The sequence below is a fragment of the Phlebotomus papatasi genome, chromosome 3 (assembly GCF_024763615.1).
Source record: "Phlebotomus papatasi isolate M1 chromosome 3, Ppap_2.1, whole genome shotgun sequence".
NCBI lineage: Eukaryota > Metazoa > Arthropoda > Insecta > Diptera > Psychodidae > Phlebotomus > Phlebotomus papatasi.
The window spans coordinates 35,217,313-35,232,716 of record NC_077224.1 but is presented as its reverse complement, the minus strand read 5'-3'; the positions used below and the strand labels follow the sequence as shown (position 1 = coordinate 35,232,716).

Here is a 15,404-nt window from a genome sequence, read left to right as displayed (position 1 = left end):
CATCCACTAAGCCACCCCTGGGATGATGCCCAAGGTCTGTCTAGTCGGTCTAGTCCTTAAGCGTCCAAAGTTTTAAGACTTTTAAAGTATTTTTAACCCTCTAACGGTTAAGAGTAACTGCAGAGTAGCATTACAAAAATCGCATTTACAGTGACAATAAAGGTTTTATTTATTCAGAATTCCTATATAGTATCCTCGGTAATACTCTTGCTAACATCCATTCAAGGTTTGAACTCATTTTGATTCTTCGTTTAATTGCTATCCAAAGTTTTGTGTGACAGGTCAAAGAAAAAGTAGGATTTTTTTTGTGGAAAAAATCTCATTTCCAAAATCAAGAAAAATACCGGTTTAAAGTAATCTGACTAAAATAAATTTATTTTTTACTGAAAGATATATCGTTCTACTTTGTGTATTTTATTTAAAACATTTGAAAAAAGTAAAAATGTGAATTTTAGAACCAAAAAGAGTTTCAAATTTTTTAAAAATATTTTTGCATTTTTCGCCTAAACTAAAAGAGAAAATGAAGAACGGATGGTATTTTTGAATTTATTGAACCGTAATTAGTCTAGAAAAAAGTATCACACTACATTTTTTTGCATATTTAAAAATTGTACGTTAGAGGGTTAAGACTTTCCGTTACATCGTTTTTTAGAAAATGGATTAAAAGCTCATGTTTTCAAGATAGGAAGGAACGGTCTTTGAAAAATATGTCCATTTTGCAACATTTTCTCCAGGTTACTGTAATATTTTATCTTGATAAAGGGGATCTCAGTGGCGCAATAGGCAAAACCCATTAGCTCTTTTGTTGTCTATCTAGAAAATAAATAATCTTATTTTTCAATTTTTGATTGATCAGATTCATTTTTTTCTTCTAGAAAATTTTCAAAATTCGTAATGTATGAATTTACGGGATTTGCCAAATGAATTTGATGAATATCAAATTAATTAAAAAATGTTTGAGATTTAATTAAAGTACAATAGTAATTAGTAGATAAAGAGCTCATTAATTCGAATTGAGTTAGATTTTTTTTTACTGATTTTAATATGGTTTTTGTTCAGAATACATTAATAAAAAAATATTAGCATATGTTTCAAAATGATCAACAAGATATATCACTTATTATTTTAAAACTATCTTCAGAACTATATTTAAAAAAAAGTCATATTTTACGTTTTGATCCTAATAAAATGCACTTTCATTTCTTTTGACTCTCTTTTGTGCACCTTAACAAACATAGAATTTCCTTAACTCTCATTCATTATTAAGACAGAAGAGGTTGAGCAACGGATGCAGTATGAATAGACAATTATCTTCAAGATTATTTTCCCCAAGTCTAAGGCTTTATAAATCCTTTTGAAGTCTTATATGTACTAAGGATTAAAACTTTAAGAATAATTTATAGTACAAATAAAACTTTTGGAATTAAAACTTCAAAATTTGAATAGTTTTAGTTCCATATGAACTTTTACATTTAAACTAAAAACGTTCTCAAATCCCAAATATTTTATAATGTTCAGTATAAACACTTAAGCATTTAAAATTAATGCAAATTTGCCGAGTATAATATTCTTGTCCTCAACGTCGTGGTTTTATTATTTGGGTTAGGTTGTAACCCAGTTTTGACCTTTATTCCAGCTTTTCATTAGAGTGCACTACAGAAATCACACTAGAGAAATAAGAAGTTCATATGAAAATCTGTGCAATCCTCTCGGGGGTTTCGAATTATAATCTACATTTTTAAAAGTTTGATTCCGATACATTGTTTACATTTTGATAATTTTGTATAAGTAGCAATGAACTCAAACAAATAGGGTTCATTGCTTTTACAATGTTTAGAAAACAAAGGAAAATAATGAAGAAAAATAATGGCATAATAGTGTTATTTTGAGCTACTTTTAAAATACATCACCAAGTGATCCTTTCAAATTGATCCCACTTTCAAAATGATCATTTTTCTAACCAATTTCATCATTACAACTGGGGATTCTTCTAATTCAATAACATTTAAGATACAGACAAAGTCCGAAAGAAGCATCTCACACTGAGATTTTTCACAGAATGAACACTTTTTAAATAGTATCAAATCAACAGACTGTTTTTAGGGTTTTCAATAAGAGAACGCGGGATCAAGAAAATTCCGGGTTTAGCTAAAAGACCTTCTGACCTTAAGATTAGCTATGAAGGTCCACTTCTCTAGTTTCTTATCAGTATTTTTTTGGAAACATTTTGATTTGGGATTTTAATTACATTTAAGAATTTCGATTTGAGATAAATGTCGTATATTCTGAAAACTCATTAAAATTTATTGTTACTTTAAATTTCGAAACCAAGGGGACATGGGTTAAAACTCTAATCTGAAATCCTAGAATCATGAATATCATGGGATCTTGAAAATTCAGTCCCAGAGACCTGAAAATCCCGGTATCTCACAAATCCCGGGACTCTGTAAATCCTGGTAAACGAATATCCCGAGATCCGGAATATCTCAGAACACCGAAAATCACGGGATTCTAAATATATCCCAGGGGTTTGAAAATATCAGAATATTCTAGAATACTGAAAATCTCAAGGGATCTACAAGGGATCTAAGCCTAGCACTACAAAGTATGGAATTAATTCAATTAAATTCTCTGCAATTAGCTTATATAACAAAACTTTGCCACTCTTTATCACAAAACGAGCTTAAAGAACTTCATCTTTTCAAAAAAAAAAAGATAAATTTCTTAGTAAAAAAATTATGAATGTTATATTTTTCTTTCTCGTTTCTTGTTCTTTCTTGATCTTTCAATTGATGCTTTGTAAAAATTGTTCTTTTTTGTATGAGTAAATATTATTATGTATAGTCCTAGATGTATCTATGTGTACTATGGACATGAAACAATAAATATTATTATTATATCTTGAAAATACGAAAAAAATCCCAAAAAATCCCACAACTCTGTAAGTCTTGAAAATCAAAATATCCTTGAATCCTGAATATCCTAGTATCTCGAAAATCCTGAGACTCCGCAATGCCGTGAATAAAAAGACTCTGTAATCGCTCGGAATATCTGCGTTTTTCGAATATACTGATTCTCTGAAAATCCCGAGACCCCGAAAATCCTGGAGCACGAATATCTCGGGACCCCAAATGTTAAAATGGCACTGCAAGTCGAAAAGGCCTAAGACTTGAATCATGAAAAAACCTAAGACGGTCTTTAGATCTAAGGCTTAGCAATATGGCTTAACTGCTCTAATTTTTAAAACGATAAAAAGACACGGATTGACCTTACTGCTTTTCACTCCTTTACTTTCCTTTACAACGTTTCGGAGGCTTGTTTCCTCCTTCCTCAGGTATGGAAATTATTGGGGGGGGGGAGGGAATTGCTTGGCGGGAATCCTCTTACAGTGGGGGCACTGGGACTTTCACATTGGACATTGACATGTACACGGTCCAACACGAACTAAGTTCGTGTTGGACAAGCCTCCGAAACGTTGTAAAGGAAAGTAAAGGAGTGAAAAGCAGTAAGGCCAATCCGTGTCTTTTTATCGTTTTACAACTCAAAGTGACCGAATTTTCCCAATTAAAGCTCTAATTTTTTATCAATCACGATTTGTTGGAAAAATTTAACTTAGGATTGGATTATTAAAGATAACTGACCTATTAGACTCTCAAAAAGCAATAAAATTGCTCGCTATTTAAGATTTTGAGATCTTGGGGAACTAGGCTAAACCTCTAGTCTGAAGACCGCTTTAGATTCATTTCAGCAATTTTTCTCTGGAATGCGATTAGTTATCTCTCTCAGCATTAATGTTAATTCATTATAAGCTTTATCTCCCGAATTATTCACTGTAGTATTAATCTTTTTGGAAAGATAGAACTGAGGAAACTAAAAGTATCGTTGCATGGGTTGCATCAGATTTTTATATGATCACTGTAGTGGTTAATTTGAAGACAGATTATTGTTATCTAAGTGCTTTGATGAAAGTATCTTTTTGTGCATTAATTATTTTGAAAGAATCTCCGGTGAAACTTCTATTTTTATTAGTGCATATAAGTACAAATTACAAGAACATAAATGCTAAATTTATAAGTTAATTGAGAAAAAGCTACATATTATGTCTTTTAATTTTTTTTTCCTAAAACTCCACTAAAATATTTTATATAGTCTACTAAACTACTACTTTTATTGAAATGGATAAAAAGTATGCAGCGTTACATTTTTTTTGACAAATGTTTAATTGTCTGGGTAGTAATTCTTAAGAAAAAACTTTCGGGCTTGAAAAAATCAAGTGAATAAGTTTTAAGAAATAAAGCATAATTTCGTATGCTTTTATGTACTTTCAGATAATGTCCTTGCTATATATTGCTCACATAATAATTCACGCTATGTGGAAGTGGAAGATTGATCCCGACAACTCGGCCATTCCCTACTTGACAGCTCTCGGTGATCTGCTTGGTTCTAGTCTCCTACTCATAGCCTTCCTCTTCCTCACCACAATCGGTCACGACTACGGTGAGGGACAGGAGGCTATTGGACCACCGACAGCCGACTCACAGCACAGTTCTGACATCTTCGGGACGTATTAAAATACAACAGAAAAAAAAGATAAAAATGTAGCCTTGTGTAATTGTGTGTTAAACTATAATTCATTTAATTTGTTACCAACTCTAGTATTTTAATCCTCTTCAAAAAGGAAGAAAGAAAAAGGAGACCCTGTAGCATGAGCAGATGAAAAAAAAATCCTAAAAGAAATTCACAGAAGATTTCTGAGGATTTCTTAAGCACACCGATTCCTCATGTTTTGAAATACAAAAAAAAAATAGAGAAAAAGTATTTTGTGAGAGAGATAGAGAACGAAAGAATGAAACTAGCAAGTGTTTCTCATTTTTTTTTAAATACTAAGTTAGAAACCCATTGATGATAAAATAACAAAACAAATTAATGTTTATTAATGGTATTTTTTCCATCTTTCTCTTTTATTTTCGAAATGAGTGAGTCCTGCGATATTTTTTCCCCTAGAATTCATTTGTGGAAAATGTACTTTATAATTCTGCACATCATCTTTTAATTTGCAATTTCGAATTTAAAGACAATCTTAAAGTCTTCTTTTTTTATTAAAAATAAATATATTATTTTTGATATTTGATTGTGTACAAAACTACAGAAAATTATATAATTTACTCATTTGCGTGCTTACTGAAGATAAAAGAGGTTCACTTACTTCGAACACAGATTTTAGATCATGTGATAATTCTTATCTAGGATTGCATCAAACCTACCAGTAATTATGTTTCAAATGTGGAACTTTCAGATTTTTTTTCAAATCGCTAAATATAGCTGTATTAATTTAAATTTCAGTTGATTGGCGAAAAAATGTGAAAACTGTTATTCTAATTAAGAAACTTTTCCATTGATTTTTTTGCCCTTCTTCTTTGCATTGTAGATTTCTCGAATAAAATTGAATATTATGGGTTTCGAAAAAAGACGATTTTCTAATTTATTTATTCATTCACACTCTTGTCCGTTTTTCTTATTCACTTTTCACAAATTTTCTACTTCATTTCTGCACCATTTGCATTTTCTTTTCTTTCATTTTCAAGCATTCAGAATCTGTCTTCGAAGTAATGGGCAGCGCACAAATGTAATTGTTTTGTAAACATGTTTTCTTAATTTGTTCATGTGAATGATCGAGACTACCAAGACCTAGATGGCGCCCCATAATCAAACGGATCGGAAAGATATTATTTTTCATAATAAGAAAATTTAATTTCAATGTTATGACCAACGCACAATAATTTTTGTTTTGTAAACATGTTTTTGACATTTCAATGAGAGCGAATAAAACAGAGATCTAGTTATCTCATTTTCTCTCATAGGAAATTTAGAAAACATATTTACAAACAAAAGTTATTGTGCGTTAAGCATTATTTTGATAAACCTGAAGTCTATTCCAGTATGAAAAATTTCAGATTTGTTTTTTTTTTTTTGAAAACACTAAAGGAAACAAAAAAAATATGTGACGATCTTCGAATCTGTGTAAAGTGTAAGACTTATCAGTCTTGCAAATTAAATTAAATTTTGAAATTTGATATTACTTCTATTATATTCACTTATAAATCTTTAAAAATCTTTTAATTCGTAAAATTTTGCTTTAATATAATTTTGACACTTTTTAATTTTTAATTCAATTAGAAAAGAAAAGAATATTTATTGGAAAATTCGAGAAATATCTTTATTATGTTCCACTAACACAAACTTCTTTCATTTGTACTCAGTAAAAGACACAGAATTAACAATTTTTTATTAAGACAAAATTATTTCTTCTCAATTTAGATAGAGATTAAACATTAAAAAATAAAAAAAAGCCTAATTTACTTTCTACTTAGAAATATTTTGATACCTAAATTTAAAGTAATGTCCAACGCACAATAACTTTAATTTTGTAAACATGTTTTTGACATTTCAATGAGAGTGAGTGAGATCTAGATCTAGTCATCTTGCTCTCTTTCATAGGAAAATTTGAAAACATGTTTACAAACAAAAGTCATTGTGCGCAGGTCATAATATTCCTTACTTTTTAACAAAATTATTCGTTGTCTTAAAGTTTAAAACCATTTCTAAGATGATGATGGCCATATGGGAGATGGAATGAAGGATAGAGATAACAGTAAAATTCAATTGCATTAAAAAAATATTTTATTTTAATTTGTCCAGAAAGAATTTTTTAAATTGGTAAACAGAAAACAAAGTCATTTTGAAAAGAAAAATAACATAAAAAATTAAAATAAAATATCGAGTTTTGAAAACCTAATTCTAAATTATCATACTGAAGTGGTGAGCAGATCACTTAAAAAAAAATCCAAAATTGAATAGGAGAACTTTGTCAAATTTCGGACTGCTTGCAATATCGGACACTCGTTGCGTTTCCCAAAATTCAACAAATTTTTGTTTTTTTTTGTTTTCTAAAGGTTTTTCCATGCCAAAATAACATTGAAGTGTCTCTTCTTCGAGAAAGATAGTGCCTAAAAGTTCCGAGGCAAGAAAGTTCAAAAAACTTTATGTCCGATAATGCACACAAAGAAATAATGTTTGAAGGAATTATTAAAATGAGTTTTGCATGTTCGCCCGAACGCTTGTAAATCTTTTCGGAGTTCTTTTGCTTTCGTCTCTGTATCTTTGGAAATAATTCGAATTGATTTCTCAAATTTAGTATATTTTTAGATAGTTTATCTATCGATTTAAACAAAAAAAAATTTGACCATTTTTGACTTTGTGTGATTCAGGCTTTCTCCTTAATGGCAACTACACAGTTGAGTTATTTATGTCCATATTGAAGCAAATTCCCTACGCTGGTGTAGAGAAAACTCTACAATATGGACATAAATTTCTTTAGACTGTAGAGGCCATAAGGGTGGTCTTTAGACCAATGTCCTAGATGATCCTAACGTACATTCTTAAGTCCTAGATTTAAAGAAAAGCTTACTAAATACAGGGATGTAAAGTCCCTCGCATCTACGGTATTAAAAATATAACACTTCAAAATCAGATCATCTATGCTTGTTATGGAACTTGTCCAAAGTTTGGCACAGTTCTCATGCACAGAAGTTTATTTCCTGCAGAAACTTGCAAGACTTGAACTTTCTGTGTTGCAGAATTCGAGCAACACAGTAATTTTGGAAGGTTTTTGGAATTATTACGAACATGGTTTACTGAAGATAAAATCCTTCAAAGTGTTAAATTTTCAATTTTTAGTTTTTCAAAAATTATTCTACTGAAAAGTGCATATTTTTAGATATAGAATATTTTAATCATTTTAAAGGATAAAATTTGGAATCTCGGATAACGCGAAATTTCGAGTAATAACAATTTAAAATTTGAGATTTTCATGATCTACTAATATTAAGAATTTAGTAATTATGCAATTCCAGAGTAATTTGAAGAATGTTCTTTAATTAAGTTTTTAAAGAGGCAGTAATCCGAAATGTAAATTGTTTTGTCTACAGTTCCGATTCCGAGATGTCCGAAATTTCAATTTTTTCTCCATGGTTATTTGAAAAACTGTTTAAATTTATTAAGATGCGCCGTTTTTTATAAGAACTCTGTTTTCTACTTGATTTTTGAAAATTTTCAAATTTTAAATGCTGGAGTAGACCCCTTGGCCGTTTGTAAGCGTTTTTATAAATATTTTGAGTTTTAGATTTATTATTTTTAAATTTGCTGCCAGCAGTTCATGGGAGGTAAAGCACCTTGACATATTTCAGCTCAATCTGTAGGGGAATTCTGTAATTTTCGTGGCATTGTCACGCTTGAGTTCGAAAATGGAATTCATTGAATATTTAATGAAATCCCTTAACTTGATAATTTTATGAAAATACGGTACATTTTGGTTGATTTGTTTAACAAAATTCATTGTCATTTGAATTGCCAGAAATCTCAAATATGTGACTTTTGACAACGCCACGTGAACTGACATGGCAATGTCACGGCTACAGAATCGCATTTTCGAAAAAGCTCTTTTAAGATTCGAACGCAATTTGTCATATGGCATTTCCAGAGCGTTCTGGGGGGACATGAATTATAATAAGTTTGTAAATTTTAATAGTGGATCAATTATATAATTATCGCACCAATAATTAACCGAAATTGCTTTTCTTTTTAAAAAAGTCCGCTCCTATGCTTTTGCTTTTTATAATGGGGCGATTCTCTTTAAATATCAAGTACATGTTTACAAAATAAAAGGAATTGTGTTCTATCCATATGAATAATTTGACTTGCTACACAGAAATGGAATTACAGGTAAAAGCTGGGTTCTGCTCATGGCAATTTTATTGAGAAAGACTCAGATGGATTAATGTTCCAAGTCACATCTCAACAGTACCTCAGTGAGAAATTTTAAGTATTTGACACCTTAATGAAAACTTTCCAAAGAGTTTCACAATGGATGTGTGTTCCTGATGCCCTAAAAATAAACTAACAAAATATATTAAATAAAATATCACATATATTTGTATGATAGTGTGAAGGAAGTTAGACGTCTAGAGACTTTCGAAAAGAAAAAAAAAACAATTCCAAGAAACAAGTTGAAGGCTTATCCTTCGTGAATGTTTGTACAGTGTTTAGGAAAAGAATTATATATAGCTGATGATTTTCACACAAAACAATTTGTGTCTAATTTAGTAGTTCAATCACAACAATTTATCGACGAAGAAGAAAATTTGTGGAGAATTCTCTACAAATTCATCGCCTGATTTGCATGTGTTCTTAAAAGAAAAGGCCCAATTTCGAAGATTAACAGCAGCTTTTGTAACCTAATTTACAAAAGATTTTTAGTAGTATATTTCTCACTAATTTTCTGAATTTGTGATCAATTTAGATGACAATAAGGTTTAAGAGGAAAATAACTAAAAAAAAAGAAAGAACATTCTGATGGATCAAGTGAGTGAAATTTGAGCACATTGCAAGATTAGTTCAATGAAGGGAAAATTATTTAGGACAGATTGTAGTAAAAAGAAAATGAAAGGATATATAACATATTTTGTGATACCTCGTGTAAAAAGAAATTGCAAGAAAATATCTAAAATGTTAAAGAAATTGAGGCAAGAGATGCTTTAACTTCACTAATTTGCTGTGCTTTAATGATGAAGTTAAATAATAAATGTGTCTTCTCCTAGGTTTTCTAATTAAATTTAAAAATAATAAAAGAAAAGAAAATAAACAAGTTCATAAATATTTTCCCAATACATCCTGAAAAAGTTACTAAAAGGAAACTTAACAGAAAAACTTTGAAATAGGTTTGAATAAAGAATGATGTTTGAGTGGAAGGAGAAATGTTCATCGGAATCTCCAAACTGTTGTTGCATTTTCTTTTACATGAGAGAAATAAATGAATAAAGATTAGAAGAAAAAATAAAATCTTTTGAGACACAATTATTTACTTTTACTTACTTTTTAAAAGGATGCAGCTGCAATTTTTTAAAATTAAATTTCACACATTTGGTGAGTAGTTATTTGTTCTACAAAGTTCTTAAAATTGAAGCATTGTATTAAGTATTTACTGAGTATTTATTATGTTAATCAGAATTTTTGGTAATTTGCAACGATTAATTCAATATGTATGAAAACCAGTGAGCGTCGGGTAAGAAAGAAGAAGTACGGAAAAATTCAAAGTTTTCCCAAAGCTTTCAGCTCGGACTCTAAGCCTTCCTCAGTAGGGGAGACCGGGGTACCTATAGCCAGGGGTAAAAGTAGACAGTGGATTTTTCTCGTTTTTCTTAAAATGTACATCGAGCAAAGTATTTTTTAATGAAAGTAGGAACACATCCCCATATTCCCAGAAATATTTATAACTCTGATCCTGTTATCCTACAATTTAGAAGCATTTTTATAAAATGGGTATAAAATTGTAGTTTTGATGTTACAGTTTTTGGACCAGCATTTGGTTTTCTGAGTTTCTAGTCAAGATTTCATAGTTTTACCTCGTTTCTGGTTTAATAAACCTAATTAAAAAATATTTTTCACTTGGATAATAATTATCCACTTTTTTATATAAGATGATAAACACTGAAACAGCCCTCGGGGCAGTTGTAGTCACTCTTCCGTGGCGGGCTAAAACTATCAATGATTTTTCAATAATCCATGGATAATTGTTAGATGAAAAAGTACTATTGATATTCCAAGCAATATTACCATTTGTATGAGGAACTTGAGAAATAGATTTTTTCAGAATGTTTGCATTAATTTTGCTTCAATTACAAAAATGCCATAAAAAAGTTGGCTAAAGCCCTTTTCTTTAGGTTTAAGTAACATATTTAGCATCAGTGGGCTTCAATGTATCAAGCGAAACAATCTTTGGTATATCCAGTTTAAAATTTCATCTGGGAAACTAGTGGCAATTAGTACCCCAAAAGTGGCTATTTCTACCCAGGCAGGGGTAAGTGTAGCCAATGTGCAGTACTTTTTTCATTATCCTCTCAAGAAAAAGCCAAGGATTTTAGAGCTTTGAACTACACTGTTTCATATAGCCAATATCCTAAGGCTACTTATGATACATAAAAATATTAGACAAAACTTATCATTTTTTCACAAGCCACTCGCGAAAAAAAAACCTTCATTTGCTGGCTAATTCTACCCCTGTCTCCCCTACCTGGGTTAGGAAAGAGCACTTTTTATTCATCAAATCATCATTTTACAATAATTTAATTTACTTACTCAAATTTTAGTCTTTTCTTGCTTTGTAAAAGGGTCTTTTGGTTCACAGGGCATGGAATCTGGTACATTGCACTTGATTTTCTATTTATTTTAACAATTTTTAGTAATTTTTCTCTATTTGTGGGTCTTAAGATTTCTTTGTGAGACTACTGTTTACAAAGTCCAATAATCAAGAACCGTTTCTCTGGTAATCGTTGGGGCAGGGGCCTCTCAACATTTCATTTTTCTATACGTTTTTGTAAAGAGGCACTGAAGACTATTGGCAAGTTTTTTCCTAAAGAGCATTGACTTATAAGTCTGATATATTTCGAAATCGTGCACTAAAAGCTATCTAAAAATACATATTTCACAATGGTCGCTGAAATAATACAAGAACTACGAGCAAATTTGTTTAAGACGCGGTGCAATAGCTATAAAATTTTTACAAGGAAAAGTGAAAAATATCTTCACTTTTTATTAAGTTTGATGAGCACCTGGTTGGGAATTTCAATTTATACTGTATTAGATCCCCCTGATGATCATGGATCATTAGTGGACTGGTCTTTAATTTTTGTGTAAAATTTCCTATTGCTTACCACAGGTTTGAATGAAATTTTATGTTCATTGGAGGAATTGTGGATGAGGATTAGACCTATATCACCAAAAATTCCTCCATTGAACATAAAATTTCATAAAACTGTCCAAATTTACAACCAAGGTGTCCAAAATTAGAGTCAAATTCACTTCTACATATCAATTCATTTTTAAACTTATTAAGACTAATTTTAGTAAAAAGTAAAACTAAAAAATCAATTGGTATTGAAAATATCGCACTTCAAGCTTATAACGTCTTAAAACTTGGTCGTTTTTAATCCTTTAAAGACGAGATAGTTTTCGTTGACCGAAAATCAGCAATAAAAATGAAATCGATAAGAAAAAATCAGTAAAACGTCTTACATCTAACCTTGGAAAGGTCACCAGAGTTTGATTCTGTGTATTTTTGCCTCTCTGAACGATTAGAGACAAATATAGCCCATAAATTTAAATATTTTTTTTCTTACAATAACTAATGAATGATAATTTTCATACTAATGAAAAATATTATGTTTGAGTATTGTAGTTTCTTTTTCCAAAACGGTTTTGCTTAAAAAAATTGGAAATATAAAAAAATATTAAAATCAATTATATTATATGAATATGAAAATTTAACAATTCGTCATGTTTTAGCTTAAAAATTTACTATATACTCAGTTTAGTTGAGTATCTCGGCCAGTGCAGACGTATTCCAATCAGCTGTGTTCATTGGTACAATATGCCGTGTTATTGTTCTGAGTGCAAAAGCAAAATTATTAGAGATGCTGGAGATTGCGTTAAATGCAATGTGTGCGATAATATTTATCATGCGCGATGTCAAAGAATGGACAAAAGTGAATTTGAGAATTATGTAAATTCTTCACCCGCGCAGAAAAGTTCGTGGAGTTGCCTATCATGCAGGGAGAGACGTATTAGTGTGAAAGAGAGAAATCCAGTTACGGTTGCAGAATCAGCTAAAGTATCTATGGGCTCTGAATTTTCAGAGTTGAAAAAGTTTTTGGAAACCCGCTTCGATCACGTTGAGGCATCTATTCTTGAGGTGAAAAATTCGCTTCCCGCATTTACTAAGGATATCGTGGACTTAAAGAAAGAGAATGATGCTTTGAAAAAAGATGTAGCGCATTTAAAAAATGAAGTATCTAAAATAAACTCTTTGGATTTGAACGCGATTGAGATCCATGGACTTCAGAGATTGCCCCATGTGAATGAGGATAATAAATTTGGAATAACTGAACGTATCTTAAAAGAAGTTCTAAATATACATATCGAAGAACGTGATTTGGATGAATGCCTTATAATCAAGAAAAAAAATTCCGCTGACAAAACTGGATTGAATAGCACAAAAAAATTGAACTCTGCATCGAAAACGGGATGTGATTTTTTAGTTGTGCACTTTGTATCTCGGAGACTCAGAGAGACAGCATTGGAGTGTTGGAGAGGTGTGTGGAAATCTGGGAAGACCACATTTGACGTGCTAGGACATACTGGTCTTCCGATCAGAATGAATGAGAGATTGAGCAAGTCGACACGAGATCTGTTGTTCCAGGCAAAAGCAGTAGCAAGAGATGTGGGGTGGAGTTTCGTCTGGGTGAAAAAGGGAAGGATACTTTTGCGGAAAAAAGAGAACGATAAAGTATTGAATATTAATTCTCTAGATGATATTGAAAAGTACAAAAACACATAAAGTAATGTTTGACCATATTCTGTAATAACTGAACTCAGTGATGACAACACGTTGACATTTTTTTTGTCACCAGTCATTACTTACTCGCATCTTCTTTTTTTTCTTAATGTAAATGTGAAGAGTGGAAGAAAAATTGAAATATTTATGTAAAGAAAAAAAAATGCGATGAATAAACTTATTATTATTATTATTATTATATAGCAAATAGCTGGAGACTTCCAAAAACTATCCTAGATTCCTTCAATTACGTACAAACATAAGAATAAAATAATTTTTTTATGGAGCAACGGTGTTCCAATTGTCCTTAAAGGGTTAAACAAAATTAGGGCGTGAAAACTCGGAAAACAAAGGGAAATACTTACCGAATTTATCATTTTAATAGTGGTACAGTAAAAATTAAAATTTACAATTTTTAAGTGATAATTTGGAAATTACACGTTATTTTTTACAAGATCTTTTTACTGTGAGTATTACAAATTTAAAGAGCCAGGATGGACTCCATAATTAATTCGAATATCAATTAATACCCTGCAGAAGATTCTATAAAAAAGCGTGGAAGGTTTATTGAATATGATTTCATGAAAGAAACCACAAATATTAAATAAAATAATGTGTTTTTTTTTAATTTAAACGAAATTAACCAATTATAGAGACGAAACTTCATCTTTGGATTTTAGATCCTTTACAACACGATATGAAATATTTCCTTGTAACAACTCAAACCCTGCATTCCGGAATAGAATCACCCAGCTACACGGTAAAAACTTTTGGACACTAACCAAAATAGTGGAACAAACTTTTTGGAATCAATTTGTACCTAGAGAAGATACTTGTTTGTTCCAAAAAGTTTTCTTTACAATTTTGCTACGAAATATAGTTACAATTTTGTTAGAGTTTTCTTTTGGAACCGTTTTGATACGGTGGAATGTCTACAAATTTGAGTTGATTTCGTTTTATACAAATTTGTTCCTGAAATTTGGAATAGAATTTGTTGTACTCGGCTGTTTTGTTCCCACTATCAGGAACAAATTGGTACATTTTCTTTATAACAATATTATTTCCACATTTCCAAAGGTGATGTTTCGTCTCTATAATTGATCAATTCCTTTTGAATTTTAGAAACCACGTTATTATTTTAACGTCTAACTGACGATTCCGGAAGGAGCATTAGTATCCTGCTTTAATCTTGTAGTTTACTACGTAAGTTTAAAATATAATTCTGATAAGACATGTGCCACTTGGAGAGCCTTTAGCGTTTTACTGCTTTTGTCCAATAACGATCTGCTTGCTGAACCTTCGAAATACGATACACACCGTAGATGTGGGGGATTTTGTCCCTGTACTTTTCTTAAGCATTTCTTTGATTAAATCACTTAAGGATGGTGTACACGTACAGACACCGATTCTACATGATATTTAGATTGGATCGGTTAACAGTAAACCTACCAAGACACGGTCAAATTGACCGGTTTAAAAACTTTTTAAAATTGACACATATTTAAACGGTATAATGTCACTATCAAATTTTCCGAATTTCTTAAAATATGCGTAATATATTTTTCAGTCTTTAATTATATTTTAATTTTTTTTCCTCTTTTCCAAGAAAAATTTGTTGAGTATTCTACCCTACCGCGGTCTGTTATTTGACTAAGCGCGCTAGGAAAAACGACCAAAACGGTCGGTTGGTTTAGTGTTAAGGGGCCATTCTTAATTGCTAAAATTAAAAGAAAGCTTACGAACCACAGGGGAATGGTGTCACCGTCATCCCGGAAACTCAAGTCCCTTGAAAAACCGGTAAGTCAATACGTTGAGTTTCGGAGTCAATTTAAGGGCTGTTAACCAGGATCATATTCATCAATGCATCAGAAAAACTTCAGTTCACATCCAATCCAATATCCAATTATGATGATCCGCGCTATAGTACATCAAAGTCGTTAGAAAGAAAACAAAATAA

General features: G+C 30.9%; 1 protein-coding gene across 8 annotated transcripts in view; it reads left to right on the top strand.

The window, feature by feature from the left end:
• LOC129805438 (solute carrier family 41 member 1) overlaps positions 1-5,468 on the top strand; it is a 47,931-nt gene extending 42,463 nt beyond the window's left edge. For all 8 annotated transcript variants that reach the window (XM_055853333.1, XM_055853336.1, XM_055853337.1 and 5 more), the window contains one exon: positions 4,329-5,468. In XM_055853333.1, coding sequence (XP_055709308.1) covers positions 4,329-4,571 — 243 coding nt within the window. In that variant the 3' untranslated portion in view covers positions 4,572-5,468. The remainder of the gene's footprint in view (positions 1-4,328) is intronic.
• The last annotated feature ends 9,936 nt before the right edge of the window (positions 5,469-15,404 follow it).